General features: G+C 42.7%; 1 protein-coding gene across 3 annotated transcripts in view; it reads right to left on the bottom strand.

Annotated features, from left to right (window-relative positions):
- Window positions 1-285: 285 nt before the first annotated feature.
- PSPC1 (paraspeckle component 1) overlaps window positions 286-19062 on the bottom strand; it is a 95368-nt gene continuing 76591 nt past the window's right edge. For all 3 annotated transcript variants that reach the window (XM_066582164.1, XM_066582162.1, XM_066582163.1), the window contains 3 exons: window positions 18073-18182; window positions 12233-12325; window positions 286-2349 (listed from right to left, as the gene is read on the bottom strand). In XM_066582164.1, coding sequence (XP_066438261.1) covers window positions 18153-18182 — 30 coding nt within the window. In that variant the 3' untranslated portion in view covers window positions 286-2349; window positions 12233-12325; window positions 18073-18152. The remainder of the gene's footprint in view (window positions 2350-12232; window positions 12326-18072; window positions 18183-19062) is intronic.

Consider the following 19062-nt stretch of genomic DNA (forward strand, 5'->3'; position numbering starts at 1 on the left):
GCTTTTTCCACCTAAAACAATTCAATCTGTCTTACTAAGAACCAACCTTTGTACTTCAAAACTTGATATACCAGAGACCTAGAATGTTTTGAGCCCCAGGAACCAAAGTAGGTGATGTGGAGAGTAGAGTAGTACTATCCAGTTGTACTATTTATAATGTGAAATCTCTATTTTTATTGCATCCCCCGTGTCACTTTATGAAGCATATTGAAAAAAAAAAAAAAAAAAGCAAGGCAATTATTGTATAGATTTAGATTTTTAAAGATTAAATCAAAACCACAGAAAAACCAAATGAATATTTAATTTTCATGTTGTATTCCTCTATGGGAGTCTTTCAAATGAAATTCATAAAAAAAATCCTTTTTTTAAAATTTACAATTTTTATTTAGTTTTATCAGTTTTCCAGCAAATCCCCATAGGGGAGAATTATGCAACAGTATAACACCACTTGTTAGAAAATAATGAACATACATAGTAATAGAGAACATACTTCTACAAAACAGACCTACAGAATTGCCCAACACTAACTAGGCACAAACCATGTGGGGGGAAAAAAGGAATGGATTGACAGTTATGCAGGTATGAAATACATAACACTGAAGGATTCTATCTGATATCACAGCTAGGTGTAGCTTGTCAATCTAACACCAAGCTTGATAACAAGAGGCCAATCCAAGGGACGCTGGACGAACCAAAGCATCCCTTGTGGAATCCATGAAGTCAAAACACTGCAAGTACTTAACAGCATCCATAGGGTGCAAAAACAATAGTATCCCCAACACAGGAAGACAACTTTCACATAGGAAGAAAGAAGCCTAAAGAAAAAGTGCAGGATAAATAAGGAAGAAGCAGCGGTAGGCAGAAGGGGGAATGGGGTCCAGCCACGGCACACGGAGAAGCTGAGTTGACACTGAAGGTCAGACTAAACTGATTATATCCATCTATTAGGAGGACTGGCTAAAACTGTAGTCAACCCATGGGGACGAAACCCGCAAACATTTCTCCATTTTATATAGCAATATAGCTGCCTCTCATTGACCACATGCCATGACATGTGCCACTTGACTTCAGAAAAGTCAAGCACAGATTTTGGCCAGGAAGCTGCTACAGTTTACATTGCAGCTAATAAACAAAATAAGAATATGCGAGTGGTGAGAAATAGTGTTTTTTTTTAGTGGAGCAAGGTCTTCCACGGATTCTTTACTACATGACAGCCAGTGAGGGCAAGAAGAAAATATGCACGTATCCAAAGCCTGTCTGCCTTAGGGAAAAGCCACCAAACATGGCACATGTCTCCAGGTACTGGAGGGTAAGCTAGGACTACTTATCTATATGGGCTGGAGTCAAGTACCATCTCGTGAGGACCTTAATATTAGTTTGTTATATCAAGGTATTCAACAGGCCCATGGAACATGAAGTTCAAATCTGTACTATGCCTAGTGAGGAACAAAAGGAAATGCTTTCTCTGGAAATGCCGAAAAAGCTCCCAACTGGAAAGAGAATACTTCCCTTTAAAGACTGTAAAGGTTCTAATGCCTGAAGAGTCCAAATAATGGCACATTTTAGTCAGCCCTACACCTGTCCAGCAGAAAAAAAAGGAGTCCGGTCCAAAAGAGAAAAAAAAAAAAAAAGGTTTCCACATATAGGAGCCAAGGGAAGACATGGGGAAATCATGTCGGCGTAATTTTATGTCTCATACATGCAAAGAGTATGACAAAATCGGAATAAATGTCTGCCGAGATAATAAAAGTCACAAATAATGAGTAGGTGACATTCCGGGGCTTCCAACAAGAGCCACAGATGGGTCTTCGTACCAGAGTGGTAGAAAGCCAGATGGGCAATCTGGGCCTCAGGAATGTATTTGGTTATGTTGGGCACACCTAAGCTGTCCTTTGACTTATGTCGATATAAGGTAGCATTACCAACTCTGGGGACCTCCTTCCAAACATATTTAATAACCAATCTTTGAAATATTTGAGGACGGGGACTGGCATCACCGGGAAAAGGTACAGAAGTTTGGGTAAAAAGGTAATCTTCAATGCGTGTAAGTGGTGCACTTGGAATCTGGCCCAGCCATGAAAAATTGTACTTGCCCCAGTCTGCCAGCATGGAATTAAGGTTTATCAACAGGTGTGTGTGGGAGGAGAAAAAGGGGTTGGCCAGAGCCAGTGTGTCAACATGGTTAGTGAGGTGAATGCCCAGATATTCCAAATAACTGCTCTTGAAAAATAACTTAAGGAGAATATTCCTCAGAATTTTTCTTTAGTCCAATCTTGAATACATTTTTTCCATTGTACTGCAGTCATCTTCATCCATCAGAGATTGCATGTTCCACTCAATGGTAATTAACTGTAGAAACAGAAAGGTAAATTCTCAGTGTTTAAGCATGTGTATGTGAGTCTTCATATACATATTAAAATCTACCATATTTGTTGCTTCAGTATAAAACATTGACATTGCAATTACATGAGGGTCACCATATCTACTGAGTCCCGTGCCATGTTTCATTTGTGACAGAAAGTGGGCCACGTCTCTTCTATTCATAAGAGTGGCTTTAACCCCTTAGCGACGAAGCCTGTTTGCGCCTTAGTGACGGAGCCAAATTTTGGAAATCTGACATGCGTCGTTCAACGTGGCATAACTCCGTAAAGGCTTTACATATCCCAGTGATTCTGACATTGTTTTTTCGCCACATGTTGTACTTCATTTAGATTGTAAAAAGAGACCGATATAATTTGTGTATATTTATTAAAAGTACCAATATTGGAAAAATTTTGAAAAAAATTGTCATTTTTTCACATTTTCAACCGTAATATCTCAAATATGTCCAAACATACTGTACAAATTTTTGATAAGATATGTATTTCCATCTGTTTACTTTATTCTGAATGCACACTTGAAAAACTTGTGTTTTTTTTAACCATTTAGAGGACGTACAAATTTAACATTACTTTTCAGCATTTTGAGGAGCACTTTGTTTTCCTGCACCAAGCCAAGTTTGCAAAGGCTCATAAGTGTCAGAATAATAGATACACCCACAAATGACCCCATTTTAAAAACTACACCCCTTAGTGTATTCACTGAGGGGTGTCATGAGTATTTTGACCCCACCAGTTTTTTTTCAGGAATTAGTTCAATTTAGGGGACAAAAAATAAAATTTCATATTTTTGCAAATATGTCATTTTAAAGACATATTTTTTTCCTATAGAGCCCATGAAAATGAGGATTTACACACCAAAATGGATACCCCCGTTTCTCCCGTGTTCAGAAACATACCCATTGTGGTCCTAATCTTATGTCTGGATGCATAACGGGAGCCAAAATGAAAGGAGTAGTCGGTGTCTTTCAGAACATAAATTTTGCTTGAAGGCGTTTTAGGCCCCATAGCACTTTTGTAGAGCTCTTGAGTGGCCAAAACCAAAGAGAACCCCCACAAGTGACCCCATTTTGAAAACTAGACCCCTTAACAAATTTATCTAGGGGTGTACTGACCATTTTGACCCCACAGTTTTTGAATGAATTCAAGCCAAGCAAAAGGAAAAAATTGTGATTTTCATTTTTTTGTCAATTCTGTCATTTTAAAAACAGCTTTTTTTGTACAGCACACGCATGAATGAAGCCTTTCATCCTAAAATGGATACCCGTTTCTCCCGTGTTCAGAGACATACCCATTGTGGCCCTAATCTTATGTCTGGATGCACAATGGGGCCCAAAACGAAAGGAGTAGTCGGTGGCTTTAAGAACATAGATTTTCCTTGAAGGCGTTTTAGGCCCATAGCACTTTTGTAGAGCTCTTGAGCGGCCAAAATCAAAGAGAACCCCCACAAGTGACCCCATTTTGAAAACTAGACCCCTTAATGAATTTATCTAGGGGTGTACTGCCCATTTTGAGCCCACAGTTTTTGAATGAATTGAAGCAAAGCAAAAGGAAAAAATTGTGATTTTCGTTTTTTTGGCAATTCTGTCGTTTTAAAAACTGCTTTTTTGGTACAGCACACACATGAATGAAGACTTGCACCCCAAAGTGGATACCCCTGTTTGTCCCGTGTTCAGAGACATACCCATTGTGGCCCTAATCTTTTGTCTGGATGCACAACGGGGCCCAAAATGAAAGGAGTAGTCGGTGGCTTTCAGAACAGAAATTTAGCATGAAGGTGAGTTAGACCCCATTGCACACTTGTAGAGCCCTTGAGCGGCCAAAACGACAGAGAACCCCCACTAATGATCCCATTTTGAAAACTAGACCCCCTAACGAATTCATCTAGGGGTGTACTATGTATTTTTACCCTACAATTTTTGAATAAATCTAAGCAAAGCAGTAGGAAAAAAATTACAATTTTCATTTTTTTGGCAGTTGTATCAATTTAAAAACTGTTTTTTTTTGTACAGCACACATAGGGATGAAGACTTTCACCCCAAAATGGATACCCCTGTTTGTCCTGTGTTCAGAACCATACCCCTTGTGGCCCTAATCTACTTAAAGGACGCATGGCTAGGCCTATAATGGAAGGAGCACCCGTTGGATTTTAGGGTACAACGGAATAAATTCCAGGCCCCATTGCCCACTTATAGAGCCATTGAGCGTCCAAAACTATAAAGAACCCCCACAAATATCCCCATTTTAAAAACTAGACCCCTTAACGAATTCATCTAGGGGTGTACTGCGTATTTTGACCCCACAATATTTGAATAAATTTCAGCAAAGCAGAAGAAAAAAATTACAATTTTCATTTTTTTGGCAATTTTGTCAATTTAAAAACTTTTTTTTTTGTACAGTTTACATAGGAATGAAGACGGTCACCCCCAAATGGATACCCCCGTTTGTCCCGTGTTCAAAAACATACCCATTGTGGCCCTAAACTACTTACAGGAAACATGGCAAGGCCTGTAATGGAGGGAACACCCGTTGGATTGCAGGGCACAACTGAATACATTCCAGGCCCCATTGCTCATTTGTACGGAATAAAAATTGACTCCCTAAAATCCCCCCCCCCCCTCCATGCCCTTTTCGGCGTTCCCCAAATCTTAGATAAAAGTAATAATGTGAACTGTGTAGTATTTCCAAAGACGGGTAATTATGGAGGCTGGTTGGGATGGGCACATGGGGCAATAAAACCGGGTATCCCCCCTCCTCTCATGCTTTTTGGGAGTCATTTTTTGACCTCAGTGGCGGGGATGGGGTGTAAAAAGTGGCACTCTGTGAGTCTCCGTAAGCTTGATGAGGTGCGGCGGTCTCACACAGAAGGCGCTCAACAAGCTGCTCCTGGAACTGCAGGAAGGCGAGCGTTCCCGGGGCTTCTTGTAAATTGCGTATTACAGGTAGCGGTCTGAATAACGCCGGGCTTACGCAGCCGTAGGTGAATCCCGGCTGTGAGCCCGGCTGTGACCCTGCGTACGGCCGCGTAATGTACTGCGCATAACTGCGCACTTACACGGGCGGTCATGCGCAGTACACTTTTTTTGTTGTTGTTTGTATTTCCCGCACCGTCGCTTAGCGATGACGCGGGTACCCGCAGCCCGTATACAACGTAGTTGCGTATGGGCTGCGGGTATATCCATGACCATGGAGCACAATGGGCTCTATGTTGCGGATATCCGCAGTTAAATAGAACCTGCTGCGTTCTCTTTTCTGCGAGTGGATTACACAATTCCAACCAGCTAATGTGAGCGGAATTGTGTAATCCAATGCGATTGATCTGCGTATTACCGCTAATCAAACGTATGCGGAATCCGTAATTCCTATCCGGTCATGTGAGACCGGCCAAAGGTAGATCGCTACCATTTTTTCACGTGACCGGGGACCGCTCAACGAGGCCACCTGTCACTGCTCCAGGCTCTCGGTGACTGTTGGTCGCCGAGAGCAAGGAGATATTAAGTTTCCTGTGCTCCCCGACTCCTGCACATGTGTCCGGTGTTTTGCCAGCGGTCGCATGCGCAGAATACGGGAAAGTTCACGGAAGAAGATTGCGTCGGGGTGCAAATATGCAGGCCTCCGGTAAAAATTTTTATCTCCTCTCACCGATCGCATCAGTGAGGAGAGATGAACCTTCCCCTTTTTAACTTTTACGTGATCGCCATTATTCTTTGGATAACGGCGAACACGTGATCAGGAACCGCTCACCGCGGCCCTCCATGAAATCTCCAGGCTCTCGGCTAAGTTTTGTAGCCAGGAGCAGGGAGATTTTAAAAAACCACGGCTTTTGCGCATGCGCCTGCCACATTGGCGACGGGCGCGTGCGCAGAAGCTGGGTTGAGGTCCGCGGATAAATCCGCAGGCCTTAGGTACGTCATTTCATCCTCCCTCACGGATATGATCCGTGGGGGGGGGAGATGAAACGCAAGCTTTTTTTAACTTTTTTTTTACTTTTTGCACTTTTTTTTTACCTTTTACCCCTTTTTTTATTTATTTTTTTTTACTTTTTGCACTTTTTTTTTTACTTTACATGATCACTGTCATCCATTGGATGACAGTGATCATGTCCCTGGTGACATCCCTCTGCTCTTGGCTACACATGGCAGCCAGGAGCAGAGCAATTTTGAATTTCCCGGGGCTCGAGCCCCTCTGTGCACGCGCCCGATGTCAATCATCGGGCGCGCATGCGCAGACGGGGATTTCGGGTCCCGGGACATCGCAGAGGACCGGGGGTGAGTATCTTCACCTCCCCTCATGGATCTGATCCATGAGGGGAGGTGAAACTTTACTTTTGTTTTACTTTTTCAACTTTTTCGCGATCACCGCTATGGATAGCGGTGATCGCGGGCCCGGGGACCGCTCACAGTCCTGGTTCCCGCCTACCTTCAGGAGCCGGGAGCCAGGAGATTTTAAATTTGCCGGGGACACCCGGGCTTCTGCGCGTGCACGTGACGTCATCGTCGGGCGCGCATGCGCAGAAGGCCGCCGGCGAGTCCGGGAGGACCAGATCTCCGGGGGACACCGCCGACAAGCCGTGTGAGTATTTTCAGCTGCCGTGATGGATCCGATCCATCATAGCAGCTGAATTGCTACTTTTTTTACACTGTTTTATTTACTTTTTTTCGATCGGCGCTATTCATTTTATAGCGCCGATCGCAATGCCGGGGGGGACTGCCCGCATCCTGGGATGACAGCTCCATGCTGTCGGCTACCTGCGGGCACCGACAGCATGGAGCTGTCACGTCCTCAGGCCAGTGGGCATCAATCCAAAGAGGATGCATAAAACTACGTCCTCTAGGTTTAAAGCCCACTTTCTGAGGACGTAGTTTCCCGATGGGGCGGTCGTTAAGGGGTTAAACAAGCCAAGGTACAACCTGGTATTATTGTTCAGTAGCACGTCCATAATGTGAACATTCACCACTACTGTTATTCGAAGATTTTGTCTCACAGTTTATATATACTATTTTTCTCATCTATAAAAAGGTACAGGGCATAGTAACTGTGTTCCGGTAGAAGTTACCACATTTTTTCTCTAATGAATGTTTTATTGAAGTTTTTAAACAAACATGAAAGGGGATCCCTAACCGTGAACACTGTAGTAGCAAGACAAAAAGCCAATCCATCACAGAATATAATAGGAGAAATTCTAGAATCTCACATAGTTGTGGCCATTGTATAGGTCCCTCTGGATATAGAAAACTGCTGACTGGCATATGAACATTAAATAAAAGCAGAAGGCAACAATTGAATCAGACAAAGCATTAGGAAATGGAGGAGAGAGGGAGAAGTGTAAAAAACAAAACACACTAAGGGGGAGTACACATCTCTTTACAATGTAAACAATTAGTAGAAGCCATCAGGCCCGGGAAACTCCATAGCGAGAATATGCTTTGGAATGAGTGAAAGCGAACCAATGGTGCAAAGTTTTCTAAAGTGTTCATGTTCCTCTTTCTGAAGGTGGTCAAATGTTCTATCTGCATAATCTTATTAACCTGGGTAAACCACTGGGCAATGGTAGGCAGGGAAGATAATTTCCAGAGAAGTGGGATGCAAGCTTTAGGGCTCACTCCCACGAGCACAAGTGGTCCGGGTATTATGCACTTTTTTTATCGCGCGTAAAATACGCAGCACACAGCTAATACACATATACCTGCGTATATGCTCTGTATGTTAAATCCCCAAAGCATATTAGCATTTGATGCGTAGAACATACGAAAATAACACATGCTGCTGATGTGTGTGGCCCAGTAGAAATCAATGGGCTTTTAGCAGCGCATAGTTCGCAGGCAACATACACCTGTGAGTGAGCCCTTAGCTGTATTGAGGTGGTGCCACAGGATGGAACGTTTGTACTTCCAAAAACTAAAATCACTGCAATGGAGAAGGAAGAGACCTGCATCATGTGGCAAAGTCCAGCCCGTAATATCAATGGTAGCACAGTGAACTGTCTCCCAGAAAGGGGAAAGCAGATGAGAGGCCCAACATACATATACAAGTGAGCCCTGCTCTTCTCTACATCTCCAGCAAATAGGGAAGACTGTAGGGAACATTTTAGTTAGTACCACAGAAACTCTATACCAACAGGTAAATAGTTTAAATTCATTTTTTGATATCCTAAGGATATGGAAGTCCCATGACCTTGTCTTCCAATGACCATGAAATCTCTTAAGTCTTTACCATTTTTATAGAAATGGGGTAGATCAGCCTTCCAGAAGAGAGATTGCCCAACAATAAAGAAGGGAAGGTTCGTCTGACAGGACCCCAGGTAAAACATAAGGATTCAAAAGCAGTTAAGTGGCGAGTCGTACATGTGGTAGGAGGGAGGGAGGAAAAAGTGAGAGATGCATGTGGCACCAGACATCTAGCGGGGAGGAGATCTTCTGGATTGTTTAGACAGGAGCCAGTGGCCCAAGCGGTACCATTCAGGAAGTGGTGCACTTGCAATCTGTCTTCTAGGACCCAGTCCCAGAATCAACCACTCAACATCCTTAAGCGAAAGGCCAGGTGCCCCAAAATTGGAAATAAAGGGGATGGCAACTATGAGAAATCTGGCCAAGAAAAATACAATTTTGCTAGTTTAAGAGTTTGGGCTATGGTTATGCAAGGGCTTAGATTTGAGCTAACATGAGAAGGAAGCCACAGCATTATTAAATATAGGTATAGGCATTATTCCTTGTTCCATTGTAATCTACCATTTGGACAAGGATTGTCTACAGTAAATAGACTACTCTTCTAAAATGTGCTGCCACATAGTACTTGTATGGTTTGGGGACGGCCAACCCACCCAGTGACAGGACGGAATGAGCAAGTCGGAGAGATCCCGGATGCCTAATGAACTTAGTCCACAGGTCCTGAAAAAAAAAAAAAAAAATAGGAGTGTGGAATATGTATGGGCAGAGCTTGAAAAGGGTATAACAGGCAGGTAAGGATATTCATTTTGAAAATATTACATCTGCCAAACCACAAAAAAGGTAGTTTTTTCAGGCGTCCAAGTCTGATTTGATTTTTTCGAGCGGGGGGAGTTTAGTGGATATATTTTGCTAAATCTGATGGTAACCAGATGACTGTGGATGTCTGTTTAAAAAAGGGATGTTGGAGCATAGGCTGGTAAGAAGTGAATGGGGTAGACAGAGAGGAATTCCGACTTTTGAAAATTAGTTAATTTTGAAAATGGAGTGTGCGCCATAGGGAAATTAAGTGCGTGGTTTAGGGGAAAAAAAAAAAAAAAAAAAAAGAGGTCGTTCGTGTAAGCAGCAAGCTTGTGTGGCTGGGATCCGACTGTTGGGCCTGTGATATCAGGGTTGTTGTGAATTATGTGGAGAAAGGGTTGAGGGATAGGACAAGAAAGGGGTAGAAGACTGGCGGCTGTCATTCTGTATGGCAAAGATATCAAAGAAGAAGCCGTTCACCTTAACAAAGGTTGTTAGGTTGGAGTACAGGGAGAAAATCTATGACCTCATTGAGTGTCCAAGGTATAGTGTTTCAGTGACTAACTGAAATCCTAGTGTAATCTGTCAAAAGAAAGGGTTCACATACTTGCTGCGGTGGCTGCTTCCCACATGAATGTCTGCTCCTACACATTCCTTTAAATTCAGCCAGGTGAGAGACAGACTTCACCGCCCAGGCCCAAGCGGCAACATAGTAGTAACAAAGTATCTCCAAGGCTCGGCATTACGAGTTCAAACGCGTCCTCCAGCTTTTTCTTTTTAAGTGGAATATGTAATGGCAGATTTTATTTAATAAAGAGAAGCATATCCTTTTTAGAGAACTACCGGCCCAGTTTTCCTTTTGGAGATACTTTATGTTACTACTCTGTCAAAAGCCTTTTCAGCATTTGTAGACAGGAGCAAGAGAGGCACCTTGAGACTGAGTGATGGATAATTTCCAAAGCCCTCATAGTATTATCCCTTGCTTCCCACCCAGGCAAAATATCCACCTGGTCAGTGTGAACTAGACTCTGGATGTGCAGAGTGAGCCTGGTGGCCAAAAGTTTGGCATCTGCATTCAAAAGAGAAATAGGGAGGAAACTGGCAAACTGTGACAGGTCCTTCCCCTTCTTAGGTATAACCTTGATGTGGGTGAAGATTGTACCTCTTGGCAGCACATTATCCTAGCATAATATTGCTTAAAAGCGTTGGATATTTCCCAAGAAAAGTGGCAAATTGTACAGTGTGATCCAATATGCAAGACATACAGGAGCGAGTTCTCTGGGTCTGAATGGCATCGGCCAATCTGCTACATTTATCACCATATTCATAAAAAGAATGTTGGTATTTGACAAGGGCAGTCTTTGCTCTAGTCATTTCTAGTGTTCCCGTAGTGCAGCGAGATCTGCCAGCCTCACCATCGTGGACTTGCAAGGCACTATTTGCACCATTCAATCCTGAGAATGTTGTATAGGTTCTTTCAGGCTGGTGCTGTGCTGAATGGCTGGCCCTCATGTGAGCCTCCGAGCATATGAGATTAACTGTTGAGTCAGTATTCTAGTGAAAATATTGTTCCAGCTCCAAGGCCATTCCTTTGGATACAGAGAGATCCTGCAAGAGTTATTCATTTAGTTGACAGGTGCCCTTTGGAGGACAAGGATCCTCCAAGTAAAGTGCGAAGCATACAGGGGAGTGTTCAGGAAGACGTGAAGACTCTATACGCAAATCCAATACCTACCAGAGCTTGTGGTGACCGATACGGAAGAAATCAAACCTGGTATAAAGAAAGTGTGGAGGAGAAAACAAAGAATAATCTCTCTCTTCAGATGAAGTATATGTCAGACATCCACGAGCTGCTGAGAGTGCAGAAGACGCTTAAGCCGTTTTAGGGTGGCATGTGATAAGGTAATTGTGACCTTACAGTTATCCAATTCCCGGTCAATTCACAGGGCCTATGGTGTTGGAAGGAGATATCAAGGCGGTCCAAGTATGGTACCGTAGGAAGCGAGCAAAGCAAGAATAGGGGAGGTTTGACCCAGAGTGGGGATAAAGCGAGAGGGGCAGGAACATTCAGGCGGCCGAGGACTCAGAACCCTATATACACTATCGTGCTCAATGTTTTCTGTAGGGGGTCTGCCAGTATTAAGTTGAAAATTCCCACTACGGTAACATTGAGGTTACCTGGGTGTGTAGATTCAGGAGCTCCCATCACACATAATGTCGCGATGGAGACTGAGGATTCAAAATAATGAACTTTGGAGCTTAAGCAGTCCAGTGGATTTCTGAATCTCGTTTAAGCTAGATTTGTGAAGTAATTGTAGCCTTTGCATGATCTTCTCCACGTATGCACTGTCTGGCATATCTCCAATGGATGCCTGCTGAGGTAAGGCAAGAGGCAGAAAGCAGGAATTTGCAGGCAGCAAATTCTGACTGCGGAGAGGGAACTGGGGACCAGTCCAATCCTGCTATAAGCACTTGAGAAGCGCTAGGAGAGGAAGGAGTCATTTTCCTGATTGGGGTCAGGAGTTGTGGAAGCACATCCTACTAGTAAAGGTGTCCAGGCTCTGCAGTGGAAATGATAGATGTAGAGGGTCGCACTGCCAAGGTGCCTGAGGCCACAGAAAGAAGAAAAGGGGCGCAGTAAGGCTCTAGAAGTTGCCCAAGGTGTACCGCGACTCCCACTTCTTCACCATTCCTGTGGGGGTAGAGTAAGTGTTGTGGAGTAGTCCTTGATGCATAACTAAAAGACCAGTACGCCAGAGCTCGTAGCAAGGTTTGTCTTCACGTCGCCATGTCCAGGCCTCACTCCCTTGGCTACTTCAAAGAATACAAAAAGATTAAAGAAAATAACACTTTCTTTAAAAAAATAAGAGTAAAAAAAATGCTGCTTACTGGTGCAGAACATTGGACATAATCCATCCACAAATTCATATTGAATACATCAGTTTCAGAAAAACCTTTCTCATCCACCAAACCAGAACAGATCTAGAAACAAAATAAGATAAAAGATTTACTTTACAACACTACGGTAAGTTAAGGATGATATTTTTTAATTTAACAGTTAGAATTCATCTTCAAAAAATATTCCCTATTGACATTAGCTTGGTCAGGCAAAAAGAAGTTCTATATATCACCTAAAAGGAGTTGTTGGAATCGAATTAAACTCTCTTTACATGCGTGATTATAACATTGATGTAAGTAAGCGATGACAACATCATGGTAAAAGGATAATTTATCGTGGAAAACTGAACACTTGAAAAGAGGCTTTAGTACCCTGTTGTACCGCGTCTAGCATAGGTGCAAGACGTGATACCGGTGGGAATGGAGGTATACAGGTTCCATATGGTATCGTGCAGCATATCATTCCAATTTTGCTTTAACTGAGCTTCCAGAATTGCAAACCTGTAAGCTGTCCAAGTTGGCTTCCCAGATGGTCCCACTTATGTTCCATTCGTGAGAAATCTGGCAGCCAGTCGGGCTACAGAAGTGTGGAAATGTTATGGAGGCTCCTGTGACACCCTTGTGTGTGCGGCCGAGCATTATCCTGCAGGAAAATGCCTTTTGGAAGCTGCCATGAGAGGAACACATGTGGCTGCAGGATGTCCTAAACATATCACTGAGCTCTCATTGCCCCTCGTACCACTACTAGGGCGGACTGACTGTTCTCGGAAATAGACCCCATACCATCACACCAGTAGTGGGTAATGTGACGCTCCACAGCAAAGGCAGGATTGAGGCATTCAACCCATGGTCTCCAGGCACAAACATGGCCATTATTGGTCCCCAAAGTAAACCTGGATTTGTCGCTGACGACAACCCAGTTCCACTCCGTAGCAGTGCAAATCTGCCTGAGATGCTGAGTTTTGCAGCAACACAACTGCTAGATGCTTGTTTTTTTGTAGAAATATGTAAAATAAATTTTACACACACACACACACACACACACACAACTTTTATGGTTTATTACAGCAACATATCAAAGCATACCGACGGAGCCAGAGGGAACTCATTTGGTATTGTCAATTAGCAGCTCTCATTCAACCAAATAGAATAGTTGGCACAATAAATTGTAGACTGTCTAAACAGTAGGGCTTTATGTTATTGATAAGCATCTTATAGATGACAATCTAAAGAGCCAGTCTCAAGACAACAGCATTGTAAAGGCCCATTTACACGGAGCAATGATCGCTAAAAAGTGATCATTTGAGCAATAATCGTTGCGTCTGAACGTGTGGCCATCGAGCACAGCTAGCTGATCGTTAAATTCAGGCCAACCTAAACCTAATAGTTTTTGCAAAATGATCGCTCAAAGCTGTCACTCAAACTGTCGTTGAGCAATCATCGCTCCGTGTAAATGGGCCTTAAGTTAAGTGTATAATACCATAGCTCAGTGTCATGGGAGTCCCAGGCATATGGCTCGAAAATATATGTATGTACCATAATGCCTCTAAACAAGAAAAGGCTATGTTGACAAGTTTCTGCACTCTAAAAAAAAAATATATAAAAAAATAAAACCGAAACCATGTTGCAACTGTGTATTTTTTAGGTTTTTATTAGCACCAGTTAATGTAATATGAAACGTGCTGAAACAATTTTGATAAAAGGGGTTGGATTAGGGGACAAAAAAAGAAAAAAACAACAATTTTGCCTGTATTTTTTTGAAAAAATGCTGTCAGGGCTGACCTGCCGCCGTTTTTTTTGCCCGATTTTGTTTTGCTTTTGTTTCATTAACTCTACAATCATAACTAATGAGCAATACCGAGGCTCCTTTCAGTAGACAGAGGTTCTCATAGTTACCTAGTGAGTATCAGTCTAGGGGTTTTTATATAGCCTTACAAAAGCAGTTGGACGATACAGCTTTAACACAATCCGGTGTATATATCTACTCTAAGTCCTTGCCTGGGGTCTAGTAGCTTATGTCCTAGACAGTTACTTCTTTAATCTATTCCAAGCGATTACTTTTACAATCAGTTCACTACGAATTTCAGTGAGAGACAGTAGTTTCCGACCCCCAATTTTGGAACTAATGACATCAACAATTTCTCTTTTTATTTTGGGTTATACTTACCTCTCTGATTACTAGTTATTTGTGATCGTACTACCATTCATGGTGATCAGAGATTCCAACTACATTGCCGTTATAATTACTTCAGCGGCAACGTAATTAGCCACATTCTAGCTATTCGAAGTTGGGATTAAAATATCTAGCCCCTGAGGAGCCCATTGGATGGGTGAAATGCGTTGCTCTGATTAACTTACTGTCTTGAGTTTATCTCTTACAACAGTCTTCATAAATTAATATCCATTATTAATATGTCACAACGCGCTGGTGGCGATTTTTTATCTCCATAAAAAAAAAGAGAGATACTGACCCGGCTAAGATAACCGGACAGTGTATGGTCATCTTCTTTTCTGTCAATAGGGGTACTATTTAATTATCACTCCTCTTTCGGAGATACTATATATGTGGGTGTTTGTCCTTTTCATGATTTTAGTGAATAATAAAAGTTATATTTTAGGAATCATTAGTTTGTAGGTCCAATTAGTAAGCTTGTTGATCTAGTTCTGGACCAGTGCTGCCTCTGTGAATTTGCCCCTATTTTTTGGGTTTAGTTAATGACACTCACCCTCCACTATAAATGAAAGTAACCGTTTTCTGTAGGTCAGTACAGTTATGGTAATACCAAAATTTAAGTTATTTTACTACTTTTTAGAGTTAATCTTAAAAAAAAGTATATATCACTATATTCTGAGACTCAATTTTATTGTCAATGGAGCTATGTGAGGGCTTGTGTCTTTTTATGGTTCAAATGGATTTTTTATTTCATTTGCATGTCAAACAAATCAAGATTCTGTTTCAATCATTGCTTCAATACCATAGAGTCTTTTAAGAAGAAACTTTAAACAGGGACAAAAACAAAAAAAGGGGGGGGGGGGGGGGAGGGAAGAAGGGAACAAAAGAAGGAAAAGGAGGAAGAATAAAGAAGAATAAATGAGGGAAAGGTTCTGGGTGGGAAGCGTGCCTGTCACTGCCGTTTTGATCTGGTAGCGGTTGGCAAACGGGATTTCCTCCTGTCACGTCCTCGTCTTTCCTTCTCTAATTCGGTATCGTGTTCGATGCTGTGGAGCCTGTCTCGAACTCTGTTAGGAGAGTAGAGGTAGGACCGCTTTTCCCCTTTGTGTAAGGTTGTCACAGCTAGAATACTCACATGGACAAGTGGGGGGGGGGGGGGGGGGGGGGAGATATATGTGCAAGAATGACTCTGGGTGGAGAGTACTCTGCGCTCCATCCTGGGTGGTAGTTTAGTTGAGTGAGCCTTGGTCTAACCAACGTTTAATGTCGTCCGACCCTCTAAACGCTACCCATGGCTGCCATGTCTTATAGTAGGAGTCCCAGGATTTAGGATCGTCGGCACCCAGTTCATCCAATCTCATGAGGGTATGGAGTTCCTCTACCCACATGCCCCTGGTTGGGATGGTCGTGGAGCGCCAGAACCTAGGGACGAGTCTTCTCACTGCTAAGATGAAGTGCTTTAGGAGACTCAATTTGGAGGCTTTCTTACTGCCCGGGAACAGTGAGAGCAAGGCTAGTTTCGACGTCATTATTAGAGATGAGCGAACGTACTCGTTACGAGTACTTACGCACCCGAGTACCGCCATTTTCGATCGCGCGCAAAGATTCGGGGGGCGCGGAGAGGCGTGGCGGTGCGGGGGGTAGCAGCGGGGAACAGGGGGGAGCCCTCTCTCTCTCCCTCTCCCCCCCACTCCCCACTGCTACCCCCCGTGCCGCCACGCCGCCCCCCGAATCTTTGCGCGCGAGTACTGAAGTACTCGAAAATGGCGGTACTCGGGTGCGTAAGTACTCGTAACGAGTACGTTCGCTCATCTCTAGTCATTATCACTCTTGAGTGATTTACGCGGTTGTACAGGTTAGTCACCTCGTCCCATAGGTCGGCCACCGGGCATCCCCACCAGATGTGGGTCATTGTTCCTCGGCTCCCATTACATCTCCAGCACACGGGGGAGGATTGGGGAAAGATCTTCTGTAGTTGGTCCGGGGTTCTATACCACCTTGAGACTATCTTGTAATTGAGATCTTGTATTTTGCCAGCTATAGATAGCTTGTGGGTTAGATCCCAGATTTTACCCCACTCCTCCTACGTAATGCTTTCCCCCTGTTCCCGCTCCCATGCCTCACTGTAATTGGGGACCTCCTCCTCCGTATCCCGATCTAGCAACATCTTATATAATTTGGAGATCATGTGCCTCTGGCTAGGGTTTGATAAGCAGAGTTGCTCAAACTCGGTCAGGGGCGCCGTCAGATTCTCTCTCGGAGTCAGCGAGCTCACAAATCCTCTCAGCTGCAAGTATTGAAGCCAGGATCCTGGCTGGGATGGAGACTGGTCTAAGATCTCTGTCATGGGTTTCAGGCCCGTCTGCGTCACAACATCTCTCATTCTGGGGGTTGGCTCCGCTGGGATAGATAGCAGTCCCTTCAGGCTCGTCGTGGCTTTAAATAGGGGGTTTGCTATGAGCGGCGTTAGAGGGCCTGGAACTGTGACCAGTCTATATTGAGGTGCAAAACTCGCCCATGTCCTAAACAATTGTATCCCGAAGGGGGAGATGTTGGGGATCGACTTGATCCATTTGGATGGGATCCAGGGGGCTCTGTATAGGCCGTCTGTTTCGCTAGAGTGTTCTATATCTACCAATAGCCTAGAGCTTCTACTTTTGAGAATGTCCAGGAAGCAGTTTGCTATGTTGGCCTTGTGATAGAGGGAGAAGTCTGGAAGGCCCAGGCCTCCCTTTTCTTTTCCCCTTTTTAGTAATGAGTGGCGCAGCCTCGGTTTGTGTCCTGCCCAAAAGAAGGTAGAAATTAGAGCTCTTATTTTTTTCATGAATGTTCTAGGGAGCCCGATCGGGATTGTTTGGCAGAGATATAAAAAGCGAGGCAGTACGTCCATCTTGATTGCGTTAACTTGGCCATTCCATGATATATATATATATATATATATATATATATATATATATATATATATATATATATATATATATATATATATATATATATATATATATATATATAGAGGACTCCATTTGCTAAGATCTCTCTCCAGTTTCTCGGCAAAAGGAGTAAAGTTTAATTTGAAGATTAGTGGGAGCTCTAACGGGATATTGACTCCCATATATTTTAAGTGGGAATCCACCCAGCGGAAGGGGAGTGGCTTGTGTTTTTTTACAGGCTGTAGTTCTTGTTTTTTGGAAGGTCCATGAAACTTTTTGATCACTTTTTCTCTGCATTTTGGGAATGAAGACAAGTAACCGCCACCCCCCTACCACTTCCACACATACAATTCTATTATATAGTTTTTCTTTCCTTACGGCGTTCATCACGCTGAATAAATTTCAACTAACAGCTTAGATGCTGCATTCGCTATTGACCACAAAATCTCTGAAGTTAAATTGCTGACTATTGCTAATCCTGACTATTTTAGACCGATGTCAGCTTAGTAACAGACCACATTCGCCGTGTATGAAGCAGGCCAAAATTCCGGAGCCTGCTTCCTTGACCCCCATGGAACATGTAACGTACATGTATTTCATATGTGGAGAAGGGGATAAAAAGGAAGTAAGTCATTTAGACATACCTGTATGTGTGTAAATAAGGATAACGATGACAATTCTGATAAGATAATGATATTGATAAAGTTCTCTCTTCAGAATATTCATACCTGAACAGAATTTGCTCTCCTGATAAATCCATTTGAAATATTTGTTAAATTTTACTTGAAAGTTACAATTTTCTCATTCTTTACCCGCCAGCATCGACTAAGAGAATGCCCTGGAAAAAAAAAGAAAGCACAAACATAAATACAATGCAAATCTGTTATGACAGTTTAACATTTGCTGGTCAAACAATTATTTAAAAACTTTATCGGATAATCAAGAAAACTTATGCATGTATAATTTATCTGATGCCTCAGACTGCTTCCTCTGAATCTTGCAAAGGGTCTTATTAAAAAAGACTTTGCTACTTTATATACATGTACAAAGGCCTATTGTATAAGAACTTTAGTTTTTAGTCATATTTTAGTTTCCTACACAAAAAGTAGACTGGTGACCGCTGGTCTGTTTTAAGTATTACTTATAAGGATACGCTTATGGCAAAAAGGAAGTTGTAGACAAGACTGTCATACAAAAGGAATAAATGAATGGCTATGAAAGGGTAAATCTAATAGTGCATTTAGGCTCTTATTCACATCTGCGTTGGAGGCTCCATTAAGAGTCTCTGGAGTAGATCTGGCATGAAATAGACTAAATAGTCTTGCATGCAGAACTCTTTCATCCGGCAAAAATGCTGGACAGGTGCAGGAACCAAACAGATCCAATTATAGTTAATAGGGTACGTTTCGCACAGTTTGGTTCAGTTATGAGAGGGATCTGTTCCTCTAGGGGAAAATGGAATCAGATGTGAATTTAGGCCTTACATGGTACAATTTACTTCACAACCTGTAATGATAGCCAACGACACAAAAATTTCAACCAGATGGATGGACGGACGTTTACCACATTACAACGACAAGAAATTTTGTTTGCATATTCAGTCGAAACAGTAATGCCATAGACCAGTCAGAGGAGACTATTCACTTCTTAATGACAATTCAATAAATTATATTTTAATGTATGGTCAGTCTCTTAAAACTGTAAATTCTTTTATTGGA

The sequence above is a fragment of the Eleutherodactylus coqui genome, chromosome 1, assembly GCF_035609145.1.
Source record: "Eleutherodactylus coqui strain aEleCoq1 chromosome 1, aEleCoq1.hap1, whole genome shotgun sequence".
Lineage (NCBI taxonomy): Eukaryota > Metazoa > Chordata > Amphibia > Anura > Eleutherodactylidae > Eleutherodactylus > Eleutherodactylus coqui.